The following is a 27,007-nucleotide window of genomic DNA, read 5'->3' as shown; positions in this document are numbered from 1 at the left end:
AAATGGTATCATTTTCTAGTAGCAAATATGGCCACATTACAATAGTTAAGCAATTTACTAGCCATTTTAGACAACCTGTAAAGACAGGGCAATGACAGTGGTTCAAATGTTTGCTATAAAACAAAAGCATTGAACCAGGACATTCTCAAATAACTTGGAAATCCTGGTCAAGTTGCATACTTTCAGTGGCAAGTGTATACTGTAAAAGTGTTGATTTAAGGTTGAGTTTTTAACTCAGCAGCAATCTTTCTGACCATAGCTTTGTGTTAAATTAACAACTTTAGCTGTGGCAGAGTGATGAATCTTGATTTAAAAATGCAAGCTTTCAGAGGAAAAACAATCACAAACAGGTGTCCATGATCCCCTGCAGCTGATCAACTCACTCAAAGCTAACTATGTGTGGTCTCTGTTACTGCTGCTAGCTGCCATTTCTCACTGGAATTCCATGTGTCATGTTAGCTAGCTAAAGCTGACAGATGTGGTGTGTATGAAAAAGTTTTAGAACTGCAGGGATGAATGGATGAAAAAATGTTAGTGGAATGTGTTACTGGTTAAAGCCTTACTGCCCAGAGGTGTTTGAGGGTTTGTTCATGGACTATAATTCACAGGTTTGTTAGGATCTCAGCCCAATCTGTTTATAATTTACAGTTCTTATAGACTGTGTCTGATTTCTGTTCACTGGGTTTGTAATGTTTACATTGTGAAATACACATTTTGAAGATTACATCTTTAATTGTTTAGAACTTGAAACTTTACTCTTGGTTTTGGGACTTTGAGAAGTTGCTCATGATGGGTGTCAGTGGCCCTACTGTCTCTCTGACTATCTGTCAGACAGGCCCCAGTCTGCTCAGTTGGGGAGCTCCCAGTCTAATGAGGTGGTTAGAAACACAGAAGCACCAGGGAACTGTCTCCATTTCTGTTCACTCTGTCCAGCTCAGATTTACAGTATAACTCTGAATCATGCCACCTGTAGAAGCTGATGATGCCAGACATATTAGAGATGGACAGGAGTCGGAGTACAGGGAACTGGTGGCTAACGTTGTGGAGAGAAGGAGCAGGAATCTTCTGCTCCTAAATGCAGACAAGACTAAGGAGATGGCGGTCAATCTTAGGTGATAGATAACCATGACCAAACCCATTATTATGACAGCTGAGGGGGTTGGAGTTGTGGAGCACTACACGTATTTGGATGTCCACTTGTGCAGCAAGATGCTGGAGATCTTCTACCAGTGGAGTAGTGAGTGCATCTACTGTGCTGTGGTCTGCTGGGGGAGCAGCATCTGTGACAGAGTTGCCAGTGTGAAGGAGATTTTCTTCACTTCCAGTGTTCCTCTTGTTTTACTAGGCCTCATTCACAATCTTAGTTCAGCCTATAACAACCTTCATATTGTTAGACAGTGTTTCACTGTTTAGCTTCTATTGTGACCGTTTGTGTCTAGATGGAGTCATGACTCTCCATCGTAGCTAGGGTATCCAAGATCTTCAAATCAATTCAATTCAATTTTATTTGTATAGCACCAAATCATAATCTACATTATCTCAAGGCACTTTACAGGGTCAGGTCAAGACCTTAATTTGTTACAGAGAAAAACCCAACAGTTCCCACAACGAGCAAGTGCTTGGCGACAGGGGGGAGGAAAAACTCCCTTTTAACAGGAAGAAACCTCCAACAGAACCGGAAAAAGGGTGGCTCGGGGGAGGAGAGAGGAGAAAAGAGAGGGAGAGAGACCAGGAACAGCTGTATGGGTAATGGTGTTATCAATAATGATGACAGATAACAGCGGTTAATAGTAAAGATGAGTAGTGGTGGATCTGGATCCTGCCGCTCCAGAGGCAGAGATACCTGCGGAATGAGAACAGAGAGAGAGAGAGAGAGGAAGCACAAACTATGGGGGAGAGAAAAAAATACAATACAATATAGATATAGATAAGGAGGTAGAAGGAAAGTATAAACTTAGTAGATATTGTTCAAATCTAGTTAGTGTCACGGAATTAAGTAGGTGAAAGGACAAGACACATGTAATATTAATTAGGTAAGAACATGTGACAGTGCTGATTTTGGTATCGAATAGCATTTTTACATATTAATGTTTAGACTGTAGTTTAACCTTATTTGGAGTAAGGTGTGGTAAAATGTTGCAACAATGTGATACCTGGGAATATATATCCACTGTCAGACAAGATATCTTGAGGAATGTGGTGTGGTACTGCTCTGAGTCACAGAGGCTTGGTCAGATCCCTTGGTGTTACTTTTTAACATGCCACACTAGAAATGTGTAGGGTAATTCAATAGAGGCATAAATCAAGCCAACTGCAGGCTGCAGTCCATTGTCCAATATGAGGCAAGAGCACATGACATTTTAGTAGTAAACACATTGAACTTCTGTATTAATCCACACCACAATCCACCTCTAACATTAACCAAGTGCTGTGAGTGCCTAAACAGAACCATAAAAACGTTTAATAATGTTGCAGTGTATGCTGCACATTGAAAAATGATGTTGACGCCAAGAGGTCTTGACCAAGTGTCTGTATGTGACAAACTGGGAGTGAGAGTCTGTAGACCTTTCTGTTATGCTCAGACAAACCTGGTTTACCAATGACAAAACTTTTTGGCACTTTGATTATTGCACTGTTAAAACACAACATCACCTGACATGATAGGGGCCAGATTAGGTTCCAGCAGCTATTTTTTCTTTTTTTTTTTTGGTGTTTAAATTATTTATTTGTACATGTGTGAGAGTCCCTATCTTAAGTGACTATGGTGGCCCACAGGGACACAGGTATTTACAGAACCTGGCTGCTGTATCCCTGTCAACCCTGTGTCCTAGAAATTATTTGCTATACAAATTAACTACAGCAGTAAATATGTTTTGTAGGAAATGTAATTGCAATACGATTTTGTTTTATATTAGCATAATCAGGATATGTTGTTAATTTATGTATTTGGGAAGTTGCAGACATGTTGATTACATTGGGGAACACAATTTTTGTTGAGTTAGGTCTGACAGCTATTTTTAACTAATTTTTGGGTGCAGAATCCTAAACTGATCTCAGTTTCTCTCTATCACGTCAAGTTTTTGAACTATAGGATCCCCGTTTTCTTAAAAAATATGAAAAATACTGTACTAAGATGGAATAGTTACAAGCTTTGAAAACTAAAAAAACAGCGTAAAACGAAATAGAACTTACAACGGTATGCCCGTGGTTACAAGGTTAAGAGAAAAGCCAGCACAAATCCTCTTAATTCCTACTATGCTAGCTTTCTGTTTGCAGATATTGATAGTACTGACCTCTTGGGAGCTGCACACTCCTCTCACCGCACTGTCTCATTGTGACTGAACAAACAAGTTGCCACGTAGCTGTTGATGAGTCCAATCGTAATCAGCTGGCAAGTCTTACTACAGCTAATCAGTGGAATTTTGCTTATCTGGAGGGTAAGCTGTGGAGAAAAAACTTGACGTGCTAGAAAAAAACTGACTGCAATTTTGGAATCAGCATGCCAATTTTAGTTTTAATCAGCATAAAAATCTAACTCAACAGAATTTTTTTTTCAAATTGTTCCCCAGTGTAATATGAGTGATGAAGCACTGGTAGTACCAAGTGTCTTGCTTGAGGGAACAAACCAGACTGCAACACTTGGATTGCATGTAGCCTCCTTTGACAGGATAAGAAACAATAACATACACACTCTCAACCTTGCTGTGTAGTTTTGTGTATTTTCTGTAATCAGTCAAATTGCATCACATACAAAATTTCAGAGTGAATTACACTGAGAGTCAGATCTTCTTTCATGATAAAAGGCTAATGTCTGCACATTATACTGGCCTAACCCCAGAGCCCTTCCCAGCCTGCCTTGCTATTGACACTGCTTCTTGCTGCCTTGCCGATTTCTTAGCAACGTGCTTGTACCTAATGGGCAGAGTTACATCACCCTCAGTGACAGTGAGTGAAAAAGCAGCTGGAGAGGACAGAAGCTGCTAAAAGAAGAGCTAAAGTGAGGAATTACCAGCAGGTTGAAAAGCTTTTAATATGGCTGTAATAGGCAAGGCAGAGGCCTGGAAGAATCTCCACACACCAACAAGTCTACAGGCCTAATTGGAGATTCTGCCATATTGATTTCTATCAGTGTTCTTCATTTTCCAGTGCAGCCACACATTACCTGTGCAAATTTAAGTGTGATTTTACCAAAACAAAAATAGAAAAAAAATAAATCAACTGAAAGTGCTGTAATGGAAATTCACACAGCTATCGTTTATATACCAAAAAAAGCCTGTGAAATGATAAATTGCGAATTTCCTAAAGGCTATGTGACATTTAATAGTATTTTTAACTTAACCTTTGAAGACCAAATGTTGCTATATGTTGCTGAGCTCAGTTTTGCTCACATTAGTGCAGGTAAAATTCATGTTACTCATATAAAATGACCAAACACACAGAATCAATTTCATGTTGTTGCATGTGATAAACAAGTGCTTATATGTGAATTTACCACATGTGAATTGTTGCTTCACCAACGTGGAACTGATGTTTTTACATGTGTTGTCGGATATTTCTCATACCTGAAATTACATGGTCATATATTATATGAATTTATCAGATAAAACATGTGGAACTACATTCATACAGTATTTGTTCATGTTAAATGTGCTTCACCCACAGTGACAATTTGATCATAATAACAACGTGACATGCACACTATTTTTAACATTAAAATAAAAATGAGTTTTAATTATGTGTAAAACACCCAAAAACCACATGTACCTACCTAATGTGCCTACATGTGAATTTACCACATGTGAACTATATTTTCATCTGTGATTTTTTTTTTTCATTCCTCATGGGAAATATGGTGTTCACATTGTTCTGGTAAGGAAATTGAAACTGCCACTATAAATATGATCTTATTGTTTGAATGTTTTATCAAAACATTAGATGTTACAAAAAAACATGAAATTATCTCTGCAAAATTATTTTATTTTGTCTTCTTTGAGAATTTGATTCAGTCAAAAACACAAGCAATATACAAGCAGTTTGACTGGATTTGATTTAAGCTTTATTTCAAAATCACAAATAAACATTTACTCAATAAATACAGTTTTGCCCATGTGCTAAAATGTCGAGGCATTTTCTTTTTGGAGCATATTTACAGTACACCATAAATAAAAGAGATGGAGCACATTTCAGGCATTGACAAAACGGAAAAAAAATCAAACTTGTATAAATATAGTTTAATCTAAGGACTGAAGAGGACATAAAGAAGAAAATCCAAGAGAAAACTTAAATCCTGTTGTACAAACATGCCCACAGAACAATAATTAACAGTTGCTTCAGGGATCGGTCAAAATGAATGCAATTAAGCTGCCATACCCAGCATTCAACAGGTCAAATTGCATATGGTCACAAGTGTCAGTCTTGCTGCAGTCACTTGGAAATGATTACCACAGACATCATGGTGGAAAACACAATATTTCCCATATTGTCTGTCAGTTCCTTGAACAATACTTTATTTTATGGTTCACAGAATTCTGTAGAATATACATCATGTCATTTTATTGTCTTGTCGTGATTGGTCTCCACCAGGTAGTGAAGCAGCAGACATCCTGTGTCACCCCTTAAAATATGTCCAATCCATTCAGTATCCACTGTTCTCTCTGTACAGTCATACTGATCATGTTCATGATTCATGCGTCGGTTTTTCTCTTTACTGTGGTGACTTTCCTGAAAGGTTACAAAAAGTGAAGAGAAACATCTGGAGAATGGCTTTGCATATTAGTCTGTGAAGTTTAAAATGACATACTTCTCACCTCAGGGTCAACCCGTGCTGTTTCATCTGCATCACTGCAAAAGTGCACCACACCCACCCCACCCCACCCCACCCTGTCGTTTCTTCTCATCCAAATGCATTGAAAAAGAAGGAGAGCTCACGAGAACTCCATCTCTTATAGTGCAAAAAGTTACAAAGCTCAAAAACTAAAAGTCATGGAACAGTTGTACACCAGGGGATGAGGACAGATGTTAAAGCAAGACTCCAACAATTTTCAACTGAGTCCTGTTTTCATTCTGTTTCCATCATACTGATCAAATTTGACTAAAATATTGTTAGTGTTACTTTCCCTCTTTGAAAGTCAAACCAATACTGAGCCAATAATGAAACACTGGCAGAAAGATAGTGTACAGTATTACTGTACTGTACTCTGCCTGACAGCTGCCAATGACCACCACTCCACCCACCAGTTCTCTGCTAAAGTGCTGGAAAGATTAGTGAGTTCAGGATGACAGAACCGATTTCTGCACACTGCGACCTCTGCAGTGTCTTCACAGTGAATCAGTGATCTGTTCTATCATACAGCCTGACAGCTGTGGTCAAATGTACAGCTGTCTCATTACACATGTCACAGCATTCATTTTCTTTGGCTCTGTTCAGATCAGGCCTGACTGTCTTTAGGTCCCTTTCAGATGGGGTCGCACCTTTTTGAAAATGAATCAATAATTGGGTCTATTTCAAGTCAATTCTAAAACTTTGTACCTGACTCTGCACTGAGAAAACAAATAAATTCATCAAAGTAACATAAACTCAGCCTTTTGAAAAGCTGCAATGCCACAGCATTATCTATGACACATAATTAGAGGCACTGCTTTAATAATGTGAGAGTTTTTCCCTCTTGTGAATATTCACATAGCACCCATTCAGAGAAAACTGCACTGATTAACTACAGTCTTCGATTAAATATTGAAGTTTGAGCAATATTTCAGTGGGAATTTGGCTCCATAGGTTTGGTGTTGATCGCTATGATGGAAAAACAGCGAACAGGATCCAGAATGAAAAAGGCTCAGTGTAATAACAGCAGTAACCAGCTTGATGAGACTGCAGTTCCACTGCAGGTGTCCCATCAGCGTTAGCTGCTGTTGGTGATAATGACAGAGGTGCCTTTGTGTCCGGGGGTCTGCTCTGCTGGGATGCGGAGGTGTGGGGTCATATCGTAGTGGGTGGGGCCAGTGCTGGTGGAGGTGCAATAGCCTCGCAGGCTCTCCGGGTCATAGAGGTGCTCCAGAGCATAGCCTGTCAGAGAGTAGGCTGTATGTTTGTCCAAATAGGGCCGTGGGTGAGTGTGGGAGGGGTAGAGGGCTGGGGTCAGGGGGGGAGAAGCCGAGCATGAGCCCGACCGACCAAACGAGTGGTGTAATGGCAAAGAAAGGGGGGACAGGTCTGTCTGGAGGTAGTCTTTGGGTTTGTCGAGGCGCTCAGATCCTGGACTGCTAAGCCTTGATAGGGGGGTGGGGCTTTTTGCAGGGCTGATCACCTGACTCAACCCTCTACACACCACTGACTGTAGTGGCAGGGGTCCCTGAGTATACTCAGGAGTGAAGCATGGACCAGGGCCCTTGGGCAGTCCATTGGCTGGTCCCAGTGGGGAATCTGGAGGGCCCTTGCGCAGCTGGAGTCGGCTTTCTTCCTCCTTGATCATCTGCTGCGTGGCTCGGATCAGCGTCTCAATCTTGCTGGGCTCCTGTAGGCTGCAGCGGTAGTGATCAGCTCGGTACCGATCCCCTGAGTCACTGGCCGAGCCTGCGTCTGGAGAGCTGACCACACTGTCCTCATCCCAGTGGCCCTGACCTGCAGAAGGACACAGTGACAGCGGTCAGTGCAGTGAGAACGTAAACAGGAATTAATGTCATTCTCTGCAGCCATGGCTCATGTTCCTCTTAATCCTGCAGGGCTTTTGGTATAAATGAATAAAACAAGATGCTAACTACATGGCATAACAGCGGCATACAGTGCATCAAGTGAGTTTCCAGTGTTTACTGTGATGGACTGAGATGACATTACCAATCAATCTATCAGGAGCTCTGGACACAGTGAAGACTGTCTATCAGCAGCTAGAGATCAGTCTCTACACTGGACGTGACCCAGGTCTTAGTCCTCACCATTGTAGTTGTGGATGGCTGTGATGTGCGGCATGCTGCTGTGATATCCATCATGGTTCTCCAAGGAACTCTTGTTTAATGGTATAATGGAGCGGGTGGTTCCCCAGAACATGTTGCCGCTCGGCGGAGGTGCTCCCAGAAAATATCGGCCCGCCTCACAGCGACTCCGCTCGCAGCGCTGCCCTTGGCCATGTGTGTGGAGGTGTGTGTGGTGCTGCTCTTCAGAAGGGCTGTAGCAGGGTGTGCGAGCATCAGTGAACTGCCTGTACAGACAGGAGGCATCCAGGCCTTCGCTCTGCTCCAGCAGCTGAGGGGAGGCTGAGTCAGTGAGGGGGCTGCTGCCCCATGGACTGTCCTGGTCAGACTCTGAGCGCTCTGTCTGGAAACTAGGATACTGCAGACAGAAATGTTGTTAGGGGGACAAGAAAAGAGATAATAGAAAGCCTTTAAGTAAGGTGGGAGCTACATTTAAGATCGTCAGCTCCACAGCGACTGAACAGCTGACTTTATTTCTGAATGTTTGCCTTGGACATTAAAGGTAGAAGAAAAGGAAGCAGCTGTTTAGGACACTGCAGCCACTACAGGCTCCAAAACAAGCTAATTACTAACATGAGCACCTCTGTTACATATCTTGTAATAATTTGTTTGTCGTAACAATAATAATACTTCAATAAATGATTATGGAGTTTGCATTGTTTTAATTTTGGCATGTTTTCCACTGACAATGTAGAGCTAGTCGTCCCACAGAGAAAAGCCTACCACAGTCCCCAGGAACAGTGCCAGGCTGTGACAAACTTGGCAGAGTCACACCACTTGAAATCGTAGATCAAATTACTAAGAGCTGGGTATACAGTTTTCACAAAGACACTGGATGGGGCAGGAACCATGAGCAGTCAGACAGTCACACAGGCTGTAGACACAAGGATGTGCTAATCATATGCCCTAACCCTAACCCTAACCCTGCACTGTGTTTTTACACGTCAGCCTCATGTGTGTGATTCAAAGCTACTAAATAACAGTCCAGTGAATCCTCACCTGTGTGTATGGTGACAGTCTAGCTTTGGTCTTGAGCCGGGATACCTTGCTCTTGGGAGTTCTGCAGTTGTCCAGGAGGCTGTTGGCGGTGCTGCTGCTGCTGTAGGGGAAAGACGCCTTGGACGAGGCCTGGTCCAGAGAAAGCTGGAGGCCTTTATACTCTGTCTCCCTGAGGACACAAGCAGAAATTGCATGTGGTGCATTCACAGCAATATTGTTGATGTTTTGCATTTGCATGTCATAGATTTAATACATTCCACAATTACATGAGGAAAGATCCCAGTGAGCTGATTATTAAAGAAAACAAACAGCTTGTGTGTACCTGCCTGTTTGCTTTTTCTCTAGGTGCAAAAAGCCATTAACATCTGTTTAGGAATTAGAGCCTCATCATGGTGCTGAGAAGCGTGCAGAGAGATGTGTCTTTGTATTTTGGTGTGTGTGTGTGTTTGTGTGTGTGTGTGTTTGTGAGCATGAATGCTGGAAGGGGTGGGGGTGTGCTGAGGGGGCTGGAACGGCTGTTGGGACGCTTGTTTTACCAGAAGGATTGCAGCAAGGCCTTCAACAAACACTCTACAGAGGGAAAGCTGTCCAATCAAATACACTGGGAGATTAAAGGCTATGTCTGGCTAAATCAGGCCCATAGGAGAAGCTTGGACGTCTCACTACTGGGAAATTGGAATTGATTTCTCACTAAAGTGTTCTACAGATCTGGCAATGGATGATGAATCAGGTTTGAGACAACAGAAAACCTGGACAGGGTTCACTTAAGACAAATAGTGATCCATTCTCTGCACACATCTCCCGTTTGTCTCAGTCTCTGTCCACACAAACACAAATTCACACATACCTGCAGTCATATTTCATAGGATTCCTATTGGTTACATTTGGAGGGAGACCTAGTATATCACATTCAATTACTGCAACGCTCATTATGCTGGCAGCCAGAAATTTAAATCTTTAGCCTTGGTTAGCGTTGTTACCATGTTACCATTTTCTGTTGATATGAGGCTAATCATTTTTCACACGTTCACACTGATTTCACAATGTCAACATTAATTAAAGTGCATTTTGTTAGCACGAATCAGGAGGAATCCATGAGTGTTAGAACAACAGGTGGCAGAAGTCACTGGATGGTCTGATGAGTCTGTAAATTATATGACTCATATGCTGTTGCCTTTACGGCAGGGGCCTCCAGCCTTCGTTCCTCTGAGAGCTCCTTGTGTCTTATATTACAGGTTACATTTATTCACATATCAGAAGACCAAACTGATCTCCAAACCAAATCAGATGAATTAGATCATTCAACAAGTCATCAAATATCAACACTCAGAGCTCACAATTTGTATCAAAAACATCTGAAACTCACAACAATGTCAAATATCAGAGTCATGATTCAGTCAAACTGTCAGTACGTCCAACGGTACAGAACAAACAGGAGCTTTAAGGAGCTAATTATCAACAATAATGGGCTAAAAAAACATTTAGTTTATAACTGTTCTTTTATCCAGAAGAGTTGCTATCACTGCATGTTGCCTACAACATATGTGTGTTGAAGAGGGGGGGTCTTTCTGGGTATCTGATTTAGTTGGATTTGGAGTAGATTTACTGAGTGAAGCTGTGTTGCTTAAAGTTTGAAGTATGTGTCCATGGTTTGCACAGACTATATTCTCTGAACCTTTGGCTGAGCTGCTCTAAAACAGGGGCTGAGCTGCTGATAGCTCGGACGTGCTGCCTGTTTCAGACCCTGATTTACAGTCACCAGATCTCAGCTGAACACCTGTAGGAGATGTTGGAGCATCGTGTTCCACTGTCTCCCGCCATCATGGTCTAAGCACCACTTTTGTCTCAGCTCTAGCTTACTGGCACCATGTGAACATAAAAGAGATGGTTGGCAGACAAGACACACACTTGGGTCAATACCTTCATTGATTTCAGCGACCTGGTGAACACACAGACACTGAAAGGTCTGTGTGGAAATGGATTGCTGCTAGGTACAACGGCCTCATGGCTGGGGCACGTGCCACATGGACGCATTGTTCTTGCTCAGATACCCGGCAATGGGACCTTTGTTTTCATGCAACCCCCCTCTCTTTCTCAAGTAAAGTCTCAAGTAAAATATATCAGTCTAACTTTGAGCCAAACTCTCTCTTATCATGTTAATTGTCTTGCGACTCTTCAGATTTCTCCTCTTCCCCCAGGTTGGGAGCCAGGTCTCCAAGAACTTTTAATATAAAGGCAACAAGTAGAGCTCTGTTCTGTCCTTGTTCTGCTCATGTATACATACGTTGTTATGCTGTCTAAATGCGTCAGAGTGTAGATACATGACAGTGTTTGTATGGCACCCTGACACAGTGTTCACCACTGGAGTGCGTGCTCAATACAGCAGAGTGAGGAGTTTATTCTCAGCAAGAATAGCAACAGCACTGATTAAACAGTATAACTGTTGTGAGAGTCAGACAAATAAAACACGTGGTTACATGCTTTTGCGGCAGACATGCCTTTACTTGAAGAATTGCTAAATCACTGTCAGGTTGTAGTGGCAGTGGCAGGTCCACAGCGCAGAGGTTATCAGAGCTGAACACACAGTGGGAGTTCACATGCAGGTGAAGTGCCCATATCACCTGTCTTATCCACGGCCATACACACTAAAACCACCTCTGCTCCTGATAACAACACGACACAAAAGTCTGACTCCTGCCTACCTCTGTCTGCCTTTTGTCCCATTTATTATGCAAAAAGAAGCATACAGCCTCATTTCCACCATCACTGTGTGGCACAATCCACACAGCATCTCAGAAAGATTTACAAAAGCAGAAAAAGGAGAGCGGGAGGAGGGAAAAAAGGCTTTGTTCCCCTGACAGCAAGCTGGAGCCCATAAACACTTATCACGTTTACAGCCTATCAATTAAAAGGCCATAAACACAAACCTGTTATGGATTTGATGTAGGAGGTAGAGGAAACGTGTGTCAAGCTGCTCCCTGCCTTTGAATGCAGCCAGCCGTGCTGCTTAGTGGAGGGTTTTATAGGCTGTATTCCTTCACGCGCTCACTTGTACATCTGTGAAATATGCACATCAGTTGTAATAAAATAATGGGATAACAGGCAAGGAAATGGAAGCCCTCACTCACCAATAAGAGTGCAGCTCATGCAGGTAGAGTCTTTGCCATGATTACAGCTTGATTTTATTGGACGGGGGTGAAAAATAGCAGCCTGTAATCAGGAGTGGCAAACCAACGCTGTCAGACTGTCAGTGTGACCTCGGTCCAGTGAGACTCCAGCTTCAGGCAGAGCTACCAGATGACTGACGGCAGCACAGAGAGGCCACCACAGGTAACAACCAACACATGAGCACTCTTAGCAATCGTAATAACAAAGGGCTCAGACATTCTGACATAACTGGTGGACAAGGCAGCAGATACAGTGATAGAGGTGCAATGTCTGCTACCATCAAAGGCAGGAAAAGCAGGAAAGCTCTGGTTTCCCTGAAAGAAACCAGAATCATAATCACTCATCATTTCCTTTGTTTCTAACTCAGCCAACAACAACGAAGACTTAAAAAAACAGAATATGACTTCACAAAGTTTCTTTATTGCCAGATTCTGCAAACCAGGCTTCAACAAACACGTGTCATATTTCCAATTAACCTCCAGTTAATTGCTTCACAGGAACTGTTTGCGTAAATCTCCAGTATCAATACTCATTATCTTATCAAAGCAGAGAATGACAGCACAACAGAGATCTGAGCTGCCCTTCTCTGCCCTGGACCTGCCAGACACTTCAGTCATATCACACCAGACCCACCTGACTGACACCTGCTGGCTGTATATACTGCTGCCAGTCTATAAAGTTGTAATCCATAACATTTCCATATAAATAAATGTTCAGCTTTGCTTCCCTCTATTAATAATGAATATACAACAGTGATTCAGTGGTTTTATATTTTTTTGGATTAAATGGTCAAGCTTTACATTACTGTGTCCACAAGTTGCTGTCTGTCAGAATAAATCATGAAAGATCAGTAGTGAGCATTACATCAATAATCTTCCAGCCATCCATCAGTTCTCTGAACCACTTAAGGTACAGTCCACACCGGACATGTTTCAGACATCCATCTGATAGATGTCCATCGGCTGCTTCCTCCATTTTCTTATCGCCATTTAATCCCATAAAAAACCGAGACCAACAATTGGTTAGTCTGACTGTCAACATGTTCTGACCTCTCTAACCAGTGTGTGGTGCTCAAATCTGAGAAAAACAGTTCCCGCTGAAAATAAAAATCTTTTAGAATGACTATTAGAGGAGGAAATTGCAGATTTGCTGGGGACTGTTTTCAGTGGCGGATTAATACACATTTGGTCCTCTACTGAGTCAAAGTAGAGTGCAATGTGTGTGTTCATGCTAATGAAAGAACATGTCACCAAGCTCAACAGTGTGGTTCACTGTGAGCAGGATCAGGCTTTGGTTACAAGCACAAGACTTGACATCAGTTTGGGCTTTTTTGTGATTTTTTTTTTTTCGATAACCAAAATGTACAAAATCACCAGGTTTGTTATTGTTAGCAATGTTGCTAACACACAAGGCTAGCTTAGAAAACAGCTAAAATGATATGCTTTAATTGTGTGAAAGGTTGTGATGGAGAAGATTCAAGATGCTGATGGTTACCTGCAAAGAGTATAGTGAGTGTGCTCAACAATCTCTTATCTAGTGTTCATCTGCTGAGTTCAAACTCAAAATTGTGAAATATGTACATAAACTAGTTAATCTTATTAGAATCAATTTACGACTTTCACAATGCACAACTGGTTGCATCAAGGTAAAAATGTGCGAATGGAGATCAGATAAGTTTAGTTTGTGGACTGTGAACGGTGGATTGTGGCTTCAATGTTTGTACTATTTTCAGACATTTTTATATATTTGGACATTTTTTAGAACCAAGTCAAATATACTGTAGTTTGTAAAACATTTAATTAACAGGAGAACACTTTTTTTCTAGGCTTGGAGTTAATTCACAACTTGAATCAGTTTTTCCCTGAAAATGCGGGAATACTAGAACATGATTGAAACGTTATATTTTTTATGACTGCATGTACAAGATAGTTGAGTATTAATAATAACTCATGTGCAGCACCTGAAAGACTGTCTTTGTTATGCGCAGTCAGAAAACACAGGTTATCCCACACAGCTCTGGACTGTCACCAGCAGATGATTCAATTAAGCAGAGAACAGACGTCTACTCTAATTATCAGCTTCAGCAAAGACAGAGCAAAAATATCTACACAACATCTCTACATCTCTCTTTGTGTTTCCTGACAGGACCTCAGCCTGATATCTGCAGACAGCTGCTGACTAGCATTAGCCACCCAGCAGGTAGGGACAGACTGAACAAAGTAGAAGCTGCACACTGATCGCTCGAGTCCTGTGACCTCACCTCTTAAGATAATGCCTCATCGACAAACTCAAACTCAAGAGGTCAGAGTATTTTTTCAGTCTGTCCCTCCTGTAGATGTGACTATTAAATTCCCTTCAGGGCAGCCAGAGCAGCTAGTCGCCTGGAGACAGCAAAAGACATGTGGAGTCAGTGTGGACAGTCTCAGACAGTGTGGAGAGACTGAATTCAATGCAGTGTCCATCTACAAAAACTCTGATTTTAATGATGTAGACATTCTAAACATTGTGCAAAAACCAAAACGTGTATTAATCTAATTAATTCTATACAATATATAGCCCAGCCCTACATGACTGCATCAGCTTAACTAAAAACAAACAAAGCTAAATGATTGATTCTGACCAAGTAGCTCCTGATACAGATATTTCTGTCACACAGTAAAAGCAGCAGTAGTTGCCATGGCTGACATCTGAAGCAGCCTACAGTCACTGGATCTAAGAAAAGACATGACAAAGTCCTGATCACGCTGCTTGATGAGCATGTCATCTCCTGGAAATTAGGTGCAGTAACAGCAATGATGGCTCACCGCCAACACATCGAGATAACAACCCAGTAGACTCGTATCACAAAGGTAAATGCAGCAGCGTGCAGGGACAGACTCAGATACTCACGTGAGAACGTAGTTGACGCTGACGATGCAGTGAGGTCGGGACGAGCGGCTGTTGTGTACAATGGTTGCATAACTCTGAACCCAGACCCAGCCGCCTTGTTTGGCCAAGAAACGGTAATACTTAGTGGTGACCTGACCCTTCACCAGCACTATGGGAACAGAAGAGGAGAAACACACAACAGCAAAAGATTATTGTTGAGAAAAATCCTAACAAATAACAGTTTATAATAGTTTATATGATCACATCAAAGTATAGGAGCTAATATTGGAGCAATATTGGTAATATTGGTATTTTATTTTATCTTATTGTATTTTCAATATACAAATACTAAAATAAATAAATTTATGGAATAACATAAAAAAACATAATATAACATAGTAAAGCTTTATGTACAGTATCTGTACTGTTTGTTCGTGTGTGTGTGTGTGTGTGTGTGTGTGTGTGTGCGTGTGTGTGTGTAGAGAATTTGTAAGAAGGTAAAACAAACCTAACTCACACAAGTGATGAGCACAACGCAGGTGGAAGGAGTCACAGCTGTGGACATGATTATAGAGCGTCTTCTCTATTAGATCCTGAGGCTCGTAGCCTGTCAGCTCTGCAACCCTGAGCAACACACACATTCTCAGGAATCGTTAGGTTTCCCAGCATTTACAAATACACACTCTCAAACACAAAGCCACACGCAAACATATGGACTGTATGCAGGGGAACACAGAGCGCTGTGACATAGAGGACATACCGTGAGTCCAGGAAGATGAGCTTCATGTCCAGGCTGGCTCTGAACATGAACATATTGCTGTGCAGTTTGATCTCGGTGACAGCGCTGGGCGGCAGTGAGTGACCAACAGCCACCAGCCCGACGTTCTGGTAGCAGCCATCAAACGGGGACATGTCCAGGCTGTACTGACGGATCTTCAGGTAGCCACTACAGTGGATCACCTAGCCAGAGTTCACAGATGGACACATGAATATCAATCTGATTCCATACATTCCTTGTCTTTGCCTGTTTTTTGAATAATCACACCTGGACTCTACCTCAGGCTTCAAACTGACAAACTTTACCACTCTGTGAAAAGAACACATGGACTTGTCAAGCAAATTAGTTGAAACTGGCTCAACTTCTGTTGGACCACAAAGCATCGTCATGTAGTGAGGTGCTGTGTTGGCAAGTGCACAGTCCTGATAAATGACTGTGTAACATGAGCAGAGTATTTCTGTTTACACTGTTGTGATGAAAGATAAAATAGTTGTATTATTATTATGCTATAACTGTCACTCAAACTGAACGTCCTGTCTGCCTGAAGCAACACACACCCATTGTATTGTTTTATCACTGGGCTACGAGTTTGATCTGCTGCTATTAATAATTAATTCATTTCTGGTGTTTTCTTCTATTTTTCATTTTTTAAATTTAAAATTCACTCTGGTAGGAAACAAATTCAGACCAAACATACAGGCATGTGTACCCAGCTAATAACTCGCTTCCCTGTGAAGCTAACTTATCCTCCAAATGTCCACTCTTCAGGCTTTGACATACCAACAGCAGCTGGAGACAACCATTGGACCATTTGTGGTTGAAACATTTTCACACTGATTAAGAAAAAAGGGAACTTGGGAAAGACAGAAGTGTGTAAGTAATTTAATTTTTTTGAAAACAGGAAATGGCAAATATGGAAAATGGAAAATCAATATGGCCACACAATATATCAGCTATAGCTGACAAAACAATCTGATCAGTCTTTAAGGCAACATGGACCAGAGCTCCTCAAAGAAATGGAAAGTTTGAGCAGTTACAGTTCAACAACTGTGAAAGCTCCATCTGCTGCTGAAGATTGTGTGACACAATCAAAAGCTCCAACAAACAAATGAGTGGACCTTGAGTTTAAATTGTTTGGCAACTATATTTCCCATGGTCAAGAAGCATCTTAATCTCCTATAGTTTCCATGGTCCTGGTCAACCTTGTCCATGCAACACTTACTGACAACATCATACTGGCCAGATTTACATGATATTTAACATCAACCAGGACGAGTCATTATTAATTCTTCTGAATCGTCAGTTAAAAAGTAAAAACATAAAGTAAAGATGTGTGTTGGTGTTTATGATCTACCTTGTAGCCTCCACAGGTGAGACCAGCATTTCTTTTAGCAAGGACACATTTCATTCTCAGGAAGAAGGAGCGCTCCATCTCATATTCTGCAGAGAAAAAAAAACATGACAGAAAAGTTATTTAAGTTTTTGGATGAGTCCATATCATCTACAGTATAACAGGTCCGGGTTGCTGATTACCTTGAACAAAGTGTGAGTGGTAAGGCTGGTGTGCTGTGAGGACAGCGGTCATTTCGTCGTGGTCTGCTGGATGGATGTATTCATAAATGCTGTTTCCTGTCAACTCTACCTGTTGGAATGAGAATTCACCTCAGAACTGTGAAGCGTCAGGAACAACATACCAGAGACAGTCACGTTTAGTTTTTCCAAACCAACCTGCGACAGACCCAAGTGGACTGATGCTGTTTCTGATATGTACATTATTTTCCCATCTGAAGCCACCACAAAAATGAAGCCGTCTAATGTCTGAAAGAAATTATAAGAACAGAATTGTTATGTTAGATACTGACAAAAGGCAAAAAATCTTTTGCTTGTCACTGAAATCATTGCAATTGTCTTGAGTCCATTCCACAGACAACATGAAAGCACCATAGTGTTTGTCATTAAACTGTGGAGATATTATCACTGGTTGCCGTAACAACATTGATGAAATCAGGATTTGAAGGGCAGGAAGTAACAAAATCAAACAACAATGACATGTAGCATGTGCTTTAAATGAGCAGGTGCATTAGACAGTTCCCAGTTTGCTAGGTCCATCCAGCTCAAACTAAAGTAGTCAAATACAAAAGCCATGTAATAAGTTCTAGCTGTAGCTCTCAGAGAGGTGTTGATTCAACTTTATGGTCATTTTAGAAGCTGTAGTCTGTGCTGACGTTCAAACGTAAATCATTGTAGAAGGAAGTGTTTCTAATATTTCTCCATTTTCATCAGTAAGAAATGGAGCATTATCACCTTCATGAAGGTAGAATTTATTACTGGCTGTTGTTAATTAGACTGCATTCAGCTGAGCTGTGTGTAGCCTCCCTAATGAACTGGAAACTGAGTGGAAGAATATATTGTTAGTAGTTTTTGTAAAATTAGCTGATACCAATTATACTGATAATGATGAATATAAGTGATAATAATGATCTACCCCTCACTTACACAAAGGTTTCCCACTGCACTGTAGATTTACTATTGTCCTTCACTTGTAAGTCGCTTTGGATAAAAGCGTCTGACAGAAGAGTCAATGTCATGTAACCTCAACCTTAAAGAAGAAGTGCATCTATCAAGCACCTAATGTCCACAGCTGCTAGCTTGTAGCTCTGGTCCTCTCTGGCTAGCATGTAGCCACTTGTCCCCCTGACCAGCATATCCGTTGAAGCAGTGGAGCTAGATTATCATTATGAAACCATTTCAGCAGCCTGGTGCCCTGTCTGACAGCTTGTAGCCCTGTGGGCCTCTGTGACTCTGACAATCCTGCAGCCCTGACTGGGTAACATGTAGCTCTCTGTGCCTCTATAGCCCTGTTCACAGCCGACAGAGACTTCTCTGTATTTCTGTTGAAGAAGACCTTCATCATGCCAGCTTTGCTTCTTTACACTGAATCAAAACAGGCCAACATAATGCAGCCCCACTGTGTGATGCCAGACAGCAACAGGAATCAGAGGCGTCCTTTCCCGCCATTGCCGGTTCTCCCTTTTACACATACATCGATCTGGCTTTGTGACTTCCTCTGCTGCCGGCATACCCTCCACCAAGTCCATGTTTGTACCCTTTATACAGACCAGCAAAGAGGAATAAAGGTGCAACATTTGAGGCCTTCATGTGGGTCTGAGTAGCACTAGCCAACCTGTGCTTCTTTGTGGCTGGCCTGTGTGTGTAGCCCTGTTTGGCCTGCCTGCAGCCCTGCTCCCTAATGTTATCGCTGATGTGAGAGGGGCTGCAGGATAGACTGGCTCTGTGCGTGACCAGGAATGTGTTCAGCTCATTTCACTCTTCACAAAAATGAAGGCAGCAGGAGGCAGATGGCAGCAGCCACTAAACCACACAAACACAGTCTACCTAAGGCTGAATAAAAAAAACAATACAACTAAAAATATCTTGTTAGGGTGAATTCTTTATGTCATTCTAATGAACATTGTAGGATCTTTTATGTCAACTTGTAGCATCTCAGTCAGACGCAATTTTTTTTTTCCTTTTTTGCTGTTGCTTGTGTGCGAATACCACAAAACCACAGCAGTAAGTACCTGTAATAGATGGGAGCCTAATTCCTGGCTGACTCCATCCAGAGAACTGCTACGACTCACGTGACCCCAGGACTCCCCAAGGCCTGTAAACAAATCACAAACACAGAGGAAACAATATAATTAGAATAAACGCAATGTATTCTTTTACAGGGAAAGCAGAAGATAAACAATATGTTTGAAAACCTTGTTAACCAAGAGAGGGTCTCATTGTACAGTTCAGCCTGTTTACTGACTGCCTGCTATTAATAACAGCAGCTCATCATAGATTGATAATGGCAGTCTACATGATTTTATTGTGTTCTATACATTATCGCTACAACTGAGGGTTTAATTACAGTAAATGTGGAGAGAAATAATATCTATGTCCCATAAGCTGGTTTTACAGACTAATAGAGTCTAATTTGGGCTGTTTTACTTCTTCATCCTTCAGTACACAGTTTCTGAATAGGCTTTCCGTTCTAAGACTGCACACACACACACAAACACACACACACACACACACACACACACACACACACACACACACAGTATTTCAGGCTCCTTAAACTGCAGCACTGACCATCATAAGTCTGAAACAAACCAAGTCCTGCACTGTGTTGGGCCTGTGGTCTGCAGCCCACAGCTCTAAAAATAGGTTGCACCAGACCTAAAAATAGACTTGGACCGGACTTCGAACCGGATCATTGCAAGTATCGTAGCGTGAAAATATTTTCTTAAAGCGGTCACAACAGTAGTAAAAACAACACGTCCAATGGTGTGAAGCACAGTAGCGCAGCCAACAGAGCAAATAGGTGTCTGAGCAGCAGCCCCCTATTGAAATGCAAATCCCGCTCTGCTGAATAAACAGGCCGCATGCAGGGATTACAGCGCCCCGCCGCCTCCCTGCTTCATATGGAGCGAATATGGACTTCACATTTGCATTAAGAGACACACACACACACACACATACACATACACACACACACACACACTCAACTTACCCCCCCAAATGATTCAATAAAATACTGGCTCACATTTCTTACTGTTGTTGTTTGTCGGCTGCGCGCTTGAGGGGTCGCCACAACGAAGCATCTTTCTTTTGACAGGTTTTGCACCGGACCCCCCTCCTGGCCCGGCCGGGGTTCGAACCGGCGACGCAGGAGCCAGCGGCTAAACCTGCTCCAACACCTGAGCCAAAGTCTCCCTCCCCCGGCTTCCATGTCATAGTCAAGTTAAATCAATGGAGATATAAGGCACTGAAATCCTTCAGTGCGCTCGACTGAGGCTGGAAACTGCTAAATGTTTGCGAGTGGGCTCCGCACAGGGAGCCGGGGCCTCTCCCCGTTAACGGCTCTTTACTCATCCTGTTGTGTTGTGATCAGTTTCTGACAGAGGCGTCTATTCACGCTGCTGCAGCTCACACACGCTTCAGTTTGTTACCACAGAGGTCCTGAAGGCCCACTATAATAACAACAACAGCATGTTATAATGATGATGATGATGATGATGATAATAATAATAATAATAAAAGAAGAAGAAGAAGAATTAGGGGGGTCAAAGTGTAGGACTTTGAAGACACAAAGTGAATCTAAGCTCCCAAGCATATTATTTTATTTTCATCCAGTTAATTGATTTATTATTTAAACACAATATGTTATTGATGAATTATTTTCATCATCTCGTTATATTTTAGACAGGATGTGAGACTCTTTTAACAACAAGCCTACTCCCGCTTTGATTGCTATGATGAGTTTACATCAGAAGAGCAGTGATTTTCAACCTTTCTCGCTTATTAACCTTTAACAAAAACCTCGTGTCTGCCGCATTATTTCCACAGCGTGGACATGAGCAGTTCCACCAGCAGTCCCATTTTCCTTCATGTGCGGGACTGAGCGGCTTCAGGAGGTGGAAGAGTTCAGTGTTTCACAGTGAAAGAAGAAACAAACAGGCCTATAAGTGTGTGTCCTGTGATGCTTTAGGACGCGTCGGGGTGCTGTTGTTGTTTTCATTAAAAACTTCAACAGACGCAAGAAATCCATTAGAAGACATGTTTAAGTGACTTAATGAACAGACAAATAAATGAATGAATATAGTGAACCGATCATTGATTTTTGACGTTTCAATCAGAGCAGAGCAACAACATGTGGAACAGTGATCTACAGTAGAGTTATTCCAACATGAGTAAAAGGCCTCATCTCATTTACAACTACGGTCTTGAACAACGAAACGCTGCATATTTCTAGGAAAGAAATCGGCACCATAATATCAGACGGTCTCAGCAATACAGCACCAGAAGCTGCTGAGAGCTGGGGGGAAAGCCTGGAAGTGAACTTTGAGGTTTTTTGTAATTCTTTTTTTAAATTATTATTTTATTTATTTATTGCTCAATAACATTTCACACTTATCTTGATCCTTTTGCTTTTACTTTCTTATGACTTTTTGTTTGTGATTTTTTAAAATATTGCAATTAATAAATAAACGATAATAAGATTTTGGTTAATAATTATATTTGTCGTGATAAACGAGATAGAAATATTATTAAATTTTTCTAATTTAGCAAATACACACTAAACATGATATATGTGTGTGTGTGTGTGTGTGTGTGTATATATATATACACACACACACACACACAGTGATTTTATCCTTCCTCTCAATTTAAAGTGCTCAGGCCGCGGTGGAGAAAATGTAGCGAGATATTTGTGGTGTGAGATGCCGTGTCCTTTCACCCGGGAGGGAAACACGCTGATGTCAAAGTCCGTCCGTCCGTTGACCCTGTCGAATACCCCCACACACACCTTCCCCCTACACACACACACACACACACACTCGCTCACACACGCGCGGCTGAGGCGTCTGTGTCCGCAGCTTCTTCATCACAACAAATGAACCTGATCATGAAATACTCCTGTTACTTTCACTCTGCCCGCATCTTGCTTTCTGCAGAGCTTTATTCAACATGTATATATGATATATATATGTGGCCTATTTCATTATTGCTCTCGTGTTTTGGGATCCACGGATAGCACCACGGAAGTGGATTTCCAGCTGACTGACTGGAACGTGTGTCGTGCAGTAGCCACATGCAATAATATTTATATTTGGCTGAAACATTTTTTTCATTTTAATTTTTCAAGAATAATGTACACGGACGGACGGTGATATATGGCCGCCATATATTCTGCAGTGTGCGCTTCATGAATGAATATTACATTTAGATCAAGGGTCGAGCTCATTTATTTGAACAAAGAACAAGCAGTGTTAGGTTATAAATACTCAAAGCTCTGACATGATAATGACGCGTCTCATCACTGTTAAAACAGCCTGCAGCAAGAATTATTAACCCTGCACGCTAAACACTGTGCTGCAAAGCATCTTATTTTGAAGTATGAGAATCCAGTGATGTAAATGATTCATATGAGCTAATAAGTTATAACTGGATGCAGCTGCCCGGCCCTCACAGTATAGGGCTCCACGTTTCATGTATTTCCCCGTAATGTTCTTGGTCATTCCACTTTCCCTACAGCCTGCTTTGCTCTGACAAGGAGCTCCATATTTTGAGGGATCACATGCACAGATCATACTAATATCCGCGGCTCCGCAGCAGTCACGCAGGATGGAGCCTCATCACAGATAATCTGCTGGCAGGGGCCGCCAGGGGCCCGCAGAGAAACCACATCACTGCAGGCTGGGGACACGGGCCGCGGCACAGAGGGACACAAGAGACTGTGCTGCTGACTTGATCCGCTCAGGGAGGAATTCATTCCACTCAAACACAACTTTAACTAATCATCTATCTATCTATCTATCTATCTATCTATCCTTAGACTGATATTGGCCTATATAACCTACTACATAATACACTATTTAATTGTCACCGTAATGCGATGTGACAAAGGCCTATTTTACTGAACTGCAGGGAGAAATATTTTAATAGGAGCCTAAACAGCAGGAGAAATTAATACACTGAACTACACGCACTAAAAATCCATCATTCAAATGAACATTTACTTCATTTTTTCGCCACCTCGACATTTTCTTGAGAGTAACCCTCAAATAATTTCAAACAAAACATTATCTGAAGTAGGCTAATTGGCTTACGTGAAAATAAAATAAAAAAATCACACACACACACCACATTCATATATATGTATATAGCCTATGGAAATTAAGTCATTAAATAATATTTCTAATTAAATAGGAAATATTGGCCTAATATTGACAATAATAACCACAGCGCTATAGTATAGGCGCGCATATATATATGTGTGTGTGTGTGTGTGTCTAGCCTAAATATATATAGGCCTATATATATATTATATATATATATATACACACACACACATACATATACATATATATAAAGTATATACAAGTACACACAATTTTTTTTTTTTGGGGGGGGTCATTCATTCATTCATTCATTCACAGTTGCAGTTTCAAAATTCAGATGCAACTCTCTTACCCTCGGGAAAGACGACTCTCATCTTCAGGTAGCTGGTGGTCAGCCGGATGATCGAGGCTTTGTCCAGCTGCGAGGTGATGGCGGAGGGCAGCGGCAGCAGCTTGGCCAGTTCATAAAACTCACTGTTCTCCTTTTCCCGTCGAGTCCGGGCTGCATTTTTCGATTTCTCCTTCATGTTGTCTTCTCTGTTTCACTTCTAACTTCTCCACTCTCAGTCCGGCTGCGCACAGTCGGTGTCCAGGTGTCTCATCGCGTTTTCACGTCTCCACGCGTGGAACTGCGCTTTTCCCTCCGCTCGGCCTAAAGCCCACAGCTGCCGGCGGCCGGCCGCAGTCCCATATCTCCAGGTGTTTCTCTGGTTGGCGACAAGCGGGACGCGGCTAATTCCTGGATTTCTGAGGATTAAAGTGGCGTTTCGGTCAGCCCACTGGGGGGCTCACCACACACTCTGAGCCATTTTACCTTCTGTTAAAGGCGACTGTGGAACCACTGGAGACACAGGGTGAAAGACCTTTACCTTTAGTGACAGCCACTCGTGTGTGATCTGCCTGTGAAACAGCACACTGAGGGGCTAGCTAACGTAAAACTAATAAGGACACTTGTTTGAATCTTTCTCTAAAATGTGGAGGCTGCATTTTAAAGTCACAGATTTACATGTGCTTGTTCGCTTACCTCGGCGCAGATACAACCCACAGTTTGTTAATGTGGCGCCTTTCGGGCTTGAAAGTGTCCAAGCATAATCTCCGAAATCCCCGACGTTGGCATTTCTTCCATCCTAAGTGATTTTATGGATAACAGCGCATCCAGAGTCTCCTCAGTGGTGGAGGCTCGAAGACCCGCCCACTGCAGACAACTTTGCTTCTATTGGACGACTGGATGCCCTGTTCACACAACTATTGGTCACTCTTTATAATGACGCGCTCCATGAGGAACGGGGATTGGCTGGTGTGAAAGTTCACCTCTGGCCCAGGCCTCTGTTCCAGAAAATGATCTGCAGAGCGGCTTCAAAAACCTGTCAGTTTAAAAAAATATTCTCTATCAACACAAACACGTGTAGTAAAGATTATTTGAAGCAGTTTAGCAGTCTGTTGGAGTTTCTCTTCCATTCGGCACAATATTGGCCTTTACGAAACTGAATATAGGCCTAGTTTCAATTTTCGTAATTTTTAAAATTGTTATTTCTGCAGGCCACATCCAGAAAAATATGGAGTTACACTTGGTAACTGAGGGAAGCAGATAAAAAAATAGTTTTTTTTATTTGTATGTAATTTGGTTCATACATTTGATTTTCCAAACAGACTCGAACAATTATCCTTAATAAAGTGGAGGAATGATCTATAATGTGGGGATGTCTGCCGGACTGCTGGTGGTGTTTGGCGGATATGCGAAGCCTAAACTGTGTCCCTGCGGAGACTGAGGCCTCACAGGCTTTGCTCAGCTCTAGTGCTGGTGATGTTTTATTTATGATGGCTCTCATCTCCGTGACCCATAGGTTTATGTAGCCTTCGTCCCCTGCACGCAAAATGTAAACTGAAACTGGTTTTAAATGTGATCAAAATGAGAAGTCAAATATTTAGAAGTGATCACCTTAATCAGTTCAGTCTCTCACTGGAAAATAGGAACACAGGGTGAATCAGCACGCACGGTCCACTCACGATTTGGTAACATTTCTACCTTTTTCCCCAGTATATATACATACACACACACACACACACACATATATATATATATCTAAAATATTTCCTGTGTCCCACATACAGGACTAATGTTTCCTGATGAATCAGTAGCAGCACTTTGAAAACAACACGGGCCAACAGGAAGGCTACGTGTGTGTACCTGCCTGTCACCTCACATCATCACTTCCCTTCAACAAAGACGAAGATTTGTTCTGTGTTGTTGCGGCTGATTCAACCTTGTCTTCATGATTTCCAAATCTTTTTCGAAGTCGACTGTTAGTGTGAGCAAGAACTCATGATTTCTGGATGCATTAGAATTCCCGGGGTCTTCAGAATTCATCAGATTATTTTAAGTGTTAACTGGGTTTCATACTATTGCAAAGAAGCTTTATATCTAGGCTACACCGGACGGGACGACGATGGTAAAGCGGGCACACACGACCATGACTCTCTCTCCCGCTGTAGTCGGTAACGGGCTCCAGCCTGCGGTGAGAAAATCACCCGGGATGATGCAGACGCTGCTTTAACCTTCTCTTCGACTGCAGATTTTCTGTAAATCAGACTGTTCTGTGGAAAATGTGGGTGTGACGATCTAAAAAAGTCATCAGGCCGGACTCAGCCCAGGTGCGACAGCTGATTGAACTGTGAAAAGATCAGGGCTTCATTTTTATTTTCTCTATATTATAGAGACACAAAAACAAATTTCTTAATAAAAGGTTCAACACACACAAGAAATCTCAATGTGTTTCTCAGATGCAAAACTGACTTGAAGCCATGAAGCCTAAAATTATTTTTGATGTAAAAAAAATATTAGATGGAAAGTTTCCCATCTGACATCATATTTGGATTTTCTTAAACAGTGTAACAGAAACAATTGTTATTGTTATATATTATTATACTAATATTATTAGTTAGTATTAGACTGATGGGTGTTTACTGTATGTATACCAGGACTGGGTTACCTAACAGGCAAGACTGTGCTAATTTAATTGAGAATTGATTTGGATATATGCACCAATAAAACACAACAACTGACATAAGCCCATAAGCCTGCGGTTTCTCCAGTTTTCTGCTTATATGTTGCAGATTCCTATTTTACTTTCTGTTCAATGAAATTACCACACAACAAATCTGGGGCCACACAGAGCTCCATTATTTCATTGCTGACAGACTGAGCAAACTGCACAGAGTGGGAGACACTGGGGGACTAGCCCTGAAAAATGTATTGCTCAGTGGGTCAGATCCAGTCAGTTTCTATAAGCAGAGTTTAGAAGCCAGGTCGTTTCAGATCTGTTTGCATCATGTTCATATGTGTTCATATCTGCTGCTGACGGACAGAATTTTAGAAGTTCTGATGTATTAAATATTCTATGAAATAATATCATCTCCTCCAACAGCACAAATCTAGGCACTAAAGAAATGTCTGACTAACTACCAAAAAATACTGAATTTGAATGTTTTCTGGGAATTAATGAAAGATAAATAAATAAATAAGTAATTTCACAATTTATTAATGTTTTCTTCTCAA

The 27,007-nt window shown here is 41.7% G+C and overlaps 1 protein-coding gene across 2 annotated transcripts; it reads right to left on the bottom strand.

The window, feature by feature from the left end:
• Window positions 1-4,986: 4,986 nt before the first annotated feature.
• Window positions 4,987-26,133, bottom strand: sim1a (SIM bHLH transcription factor 1a). Of its 2 annotated transcripts, none has more exons than XM_071470440.1 (12): window positions 24,476-26,133; window positions 23,804-24,292; window positions 19,360-19,442; window positions 17,507-17,596; window positions 17,312-17,420; window positions 17,133-17,218; window positions 15,761-15,960; window positions 15,518-15,624; window positions 15,022-15,169; window positions 8,965-9,133; window positions 7,930-8,323; window positions 4,987-7,618 (listed from the first exon to the last, which is right to left on the bottom strand). In XM_071470440.1, exons 2-12 carry the CDS (start codon window positions 23,976-23,978, stop codon window positions 6,900-6,902), a joined length of 2,280 nt encoding a protein of 759 aa, XP_071326541.1. In that variant the 5' UTR covers window positions 23,979-24,292; window positions 24,476-26,133; the 3' UTR covers window positions 4,987-6,899. The 2 variants fall into 2 exon arrangements, with proteins under 2 accessions (XP_071326541.1, XP_071326542.1); XM_071470441.1 differs by having other exon boundaries at window positions 23,804-24,198.
• Window positions 26,134-27,007: the final 874 nt, after the last annotated feature.

Source organism: Trachinotus anak, unplaced genomic scaffold (genome assembly GCF_046630095.1).
Source record: "Trachinotus anak isolate AG129_WGS33_773 ecotype Australia unplaced genomic scaffold, CSIRO_AGI_Tana_v1 ptg000032l, whole genome shotgun sequence".
Taxonomy (NCBI): domain Eukaryota; kingdom Metazoa; phylum Chordata; class Actinopteri; order Carangiformes; family Carangidae; genus Trachinotus; species Trachinotus anak.
The sequence above is the reverse complement of the archived record's forward strand: the minus strand, read 5'-3'. Positions and strand labels throughout refer to the sequence as shown.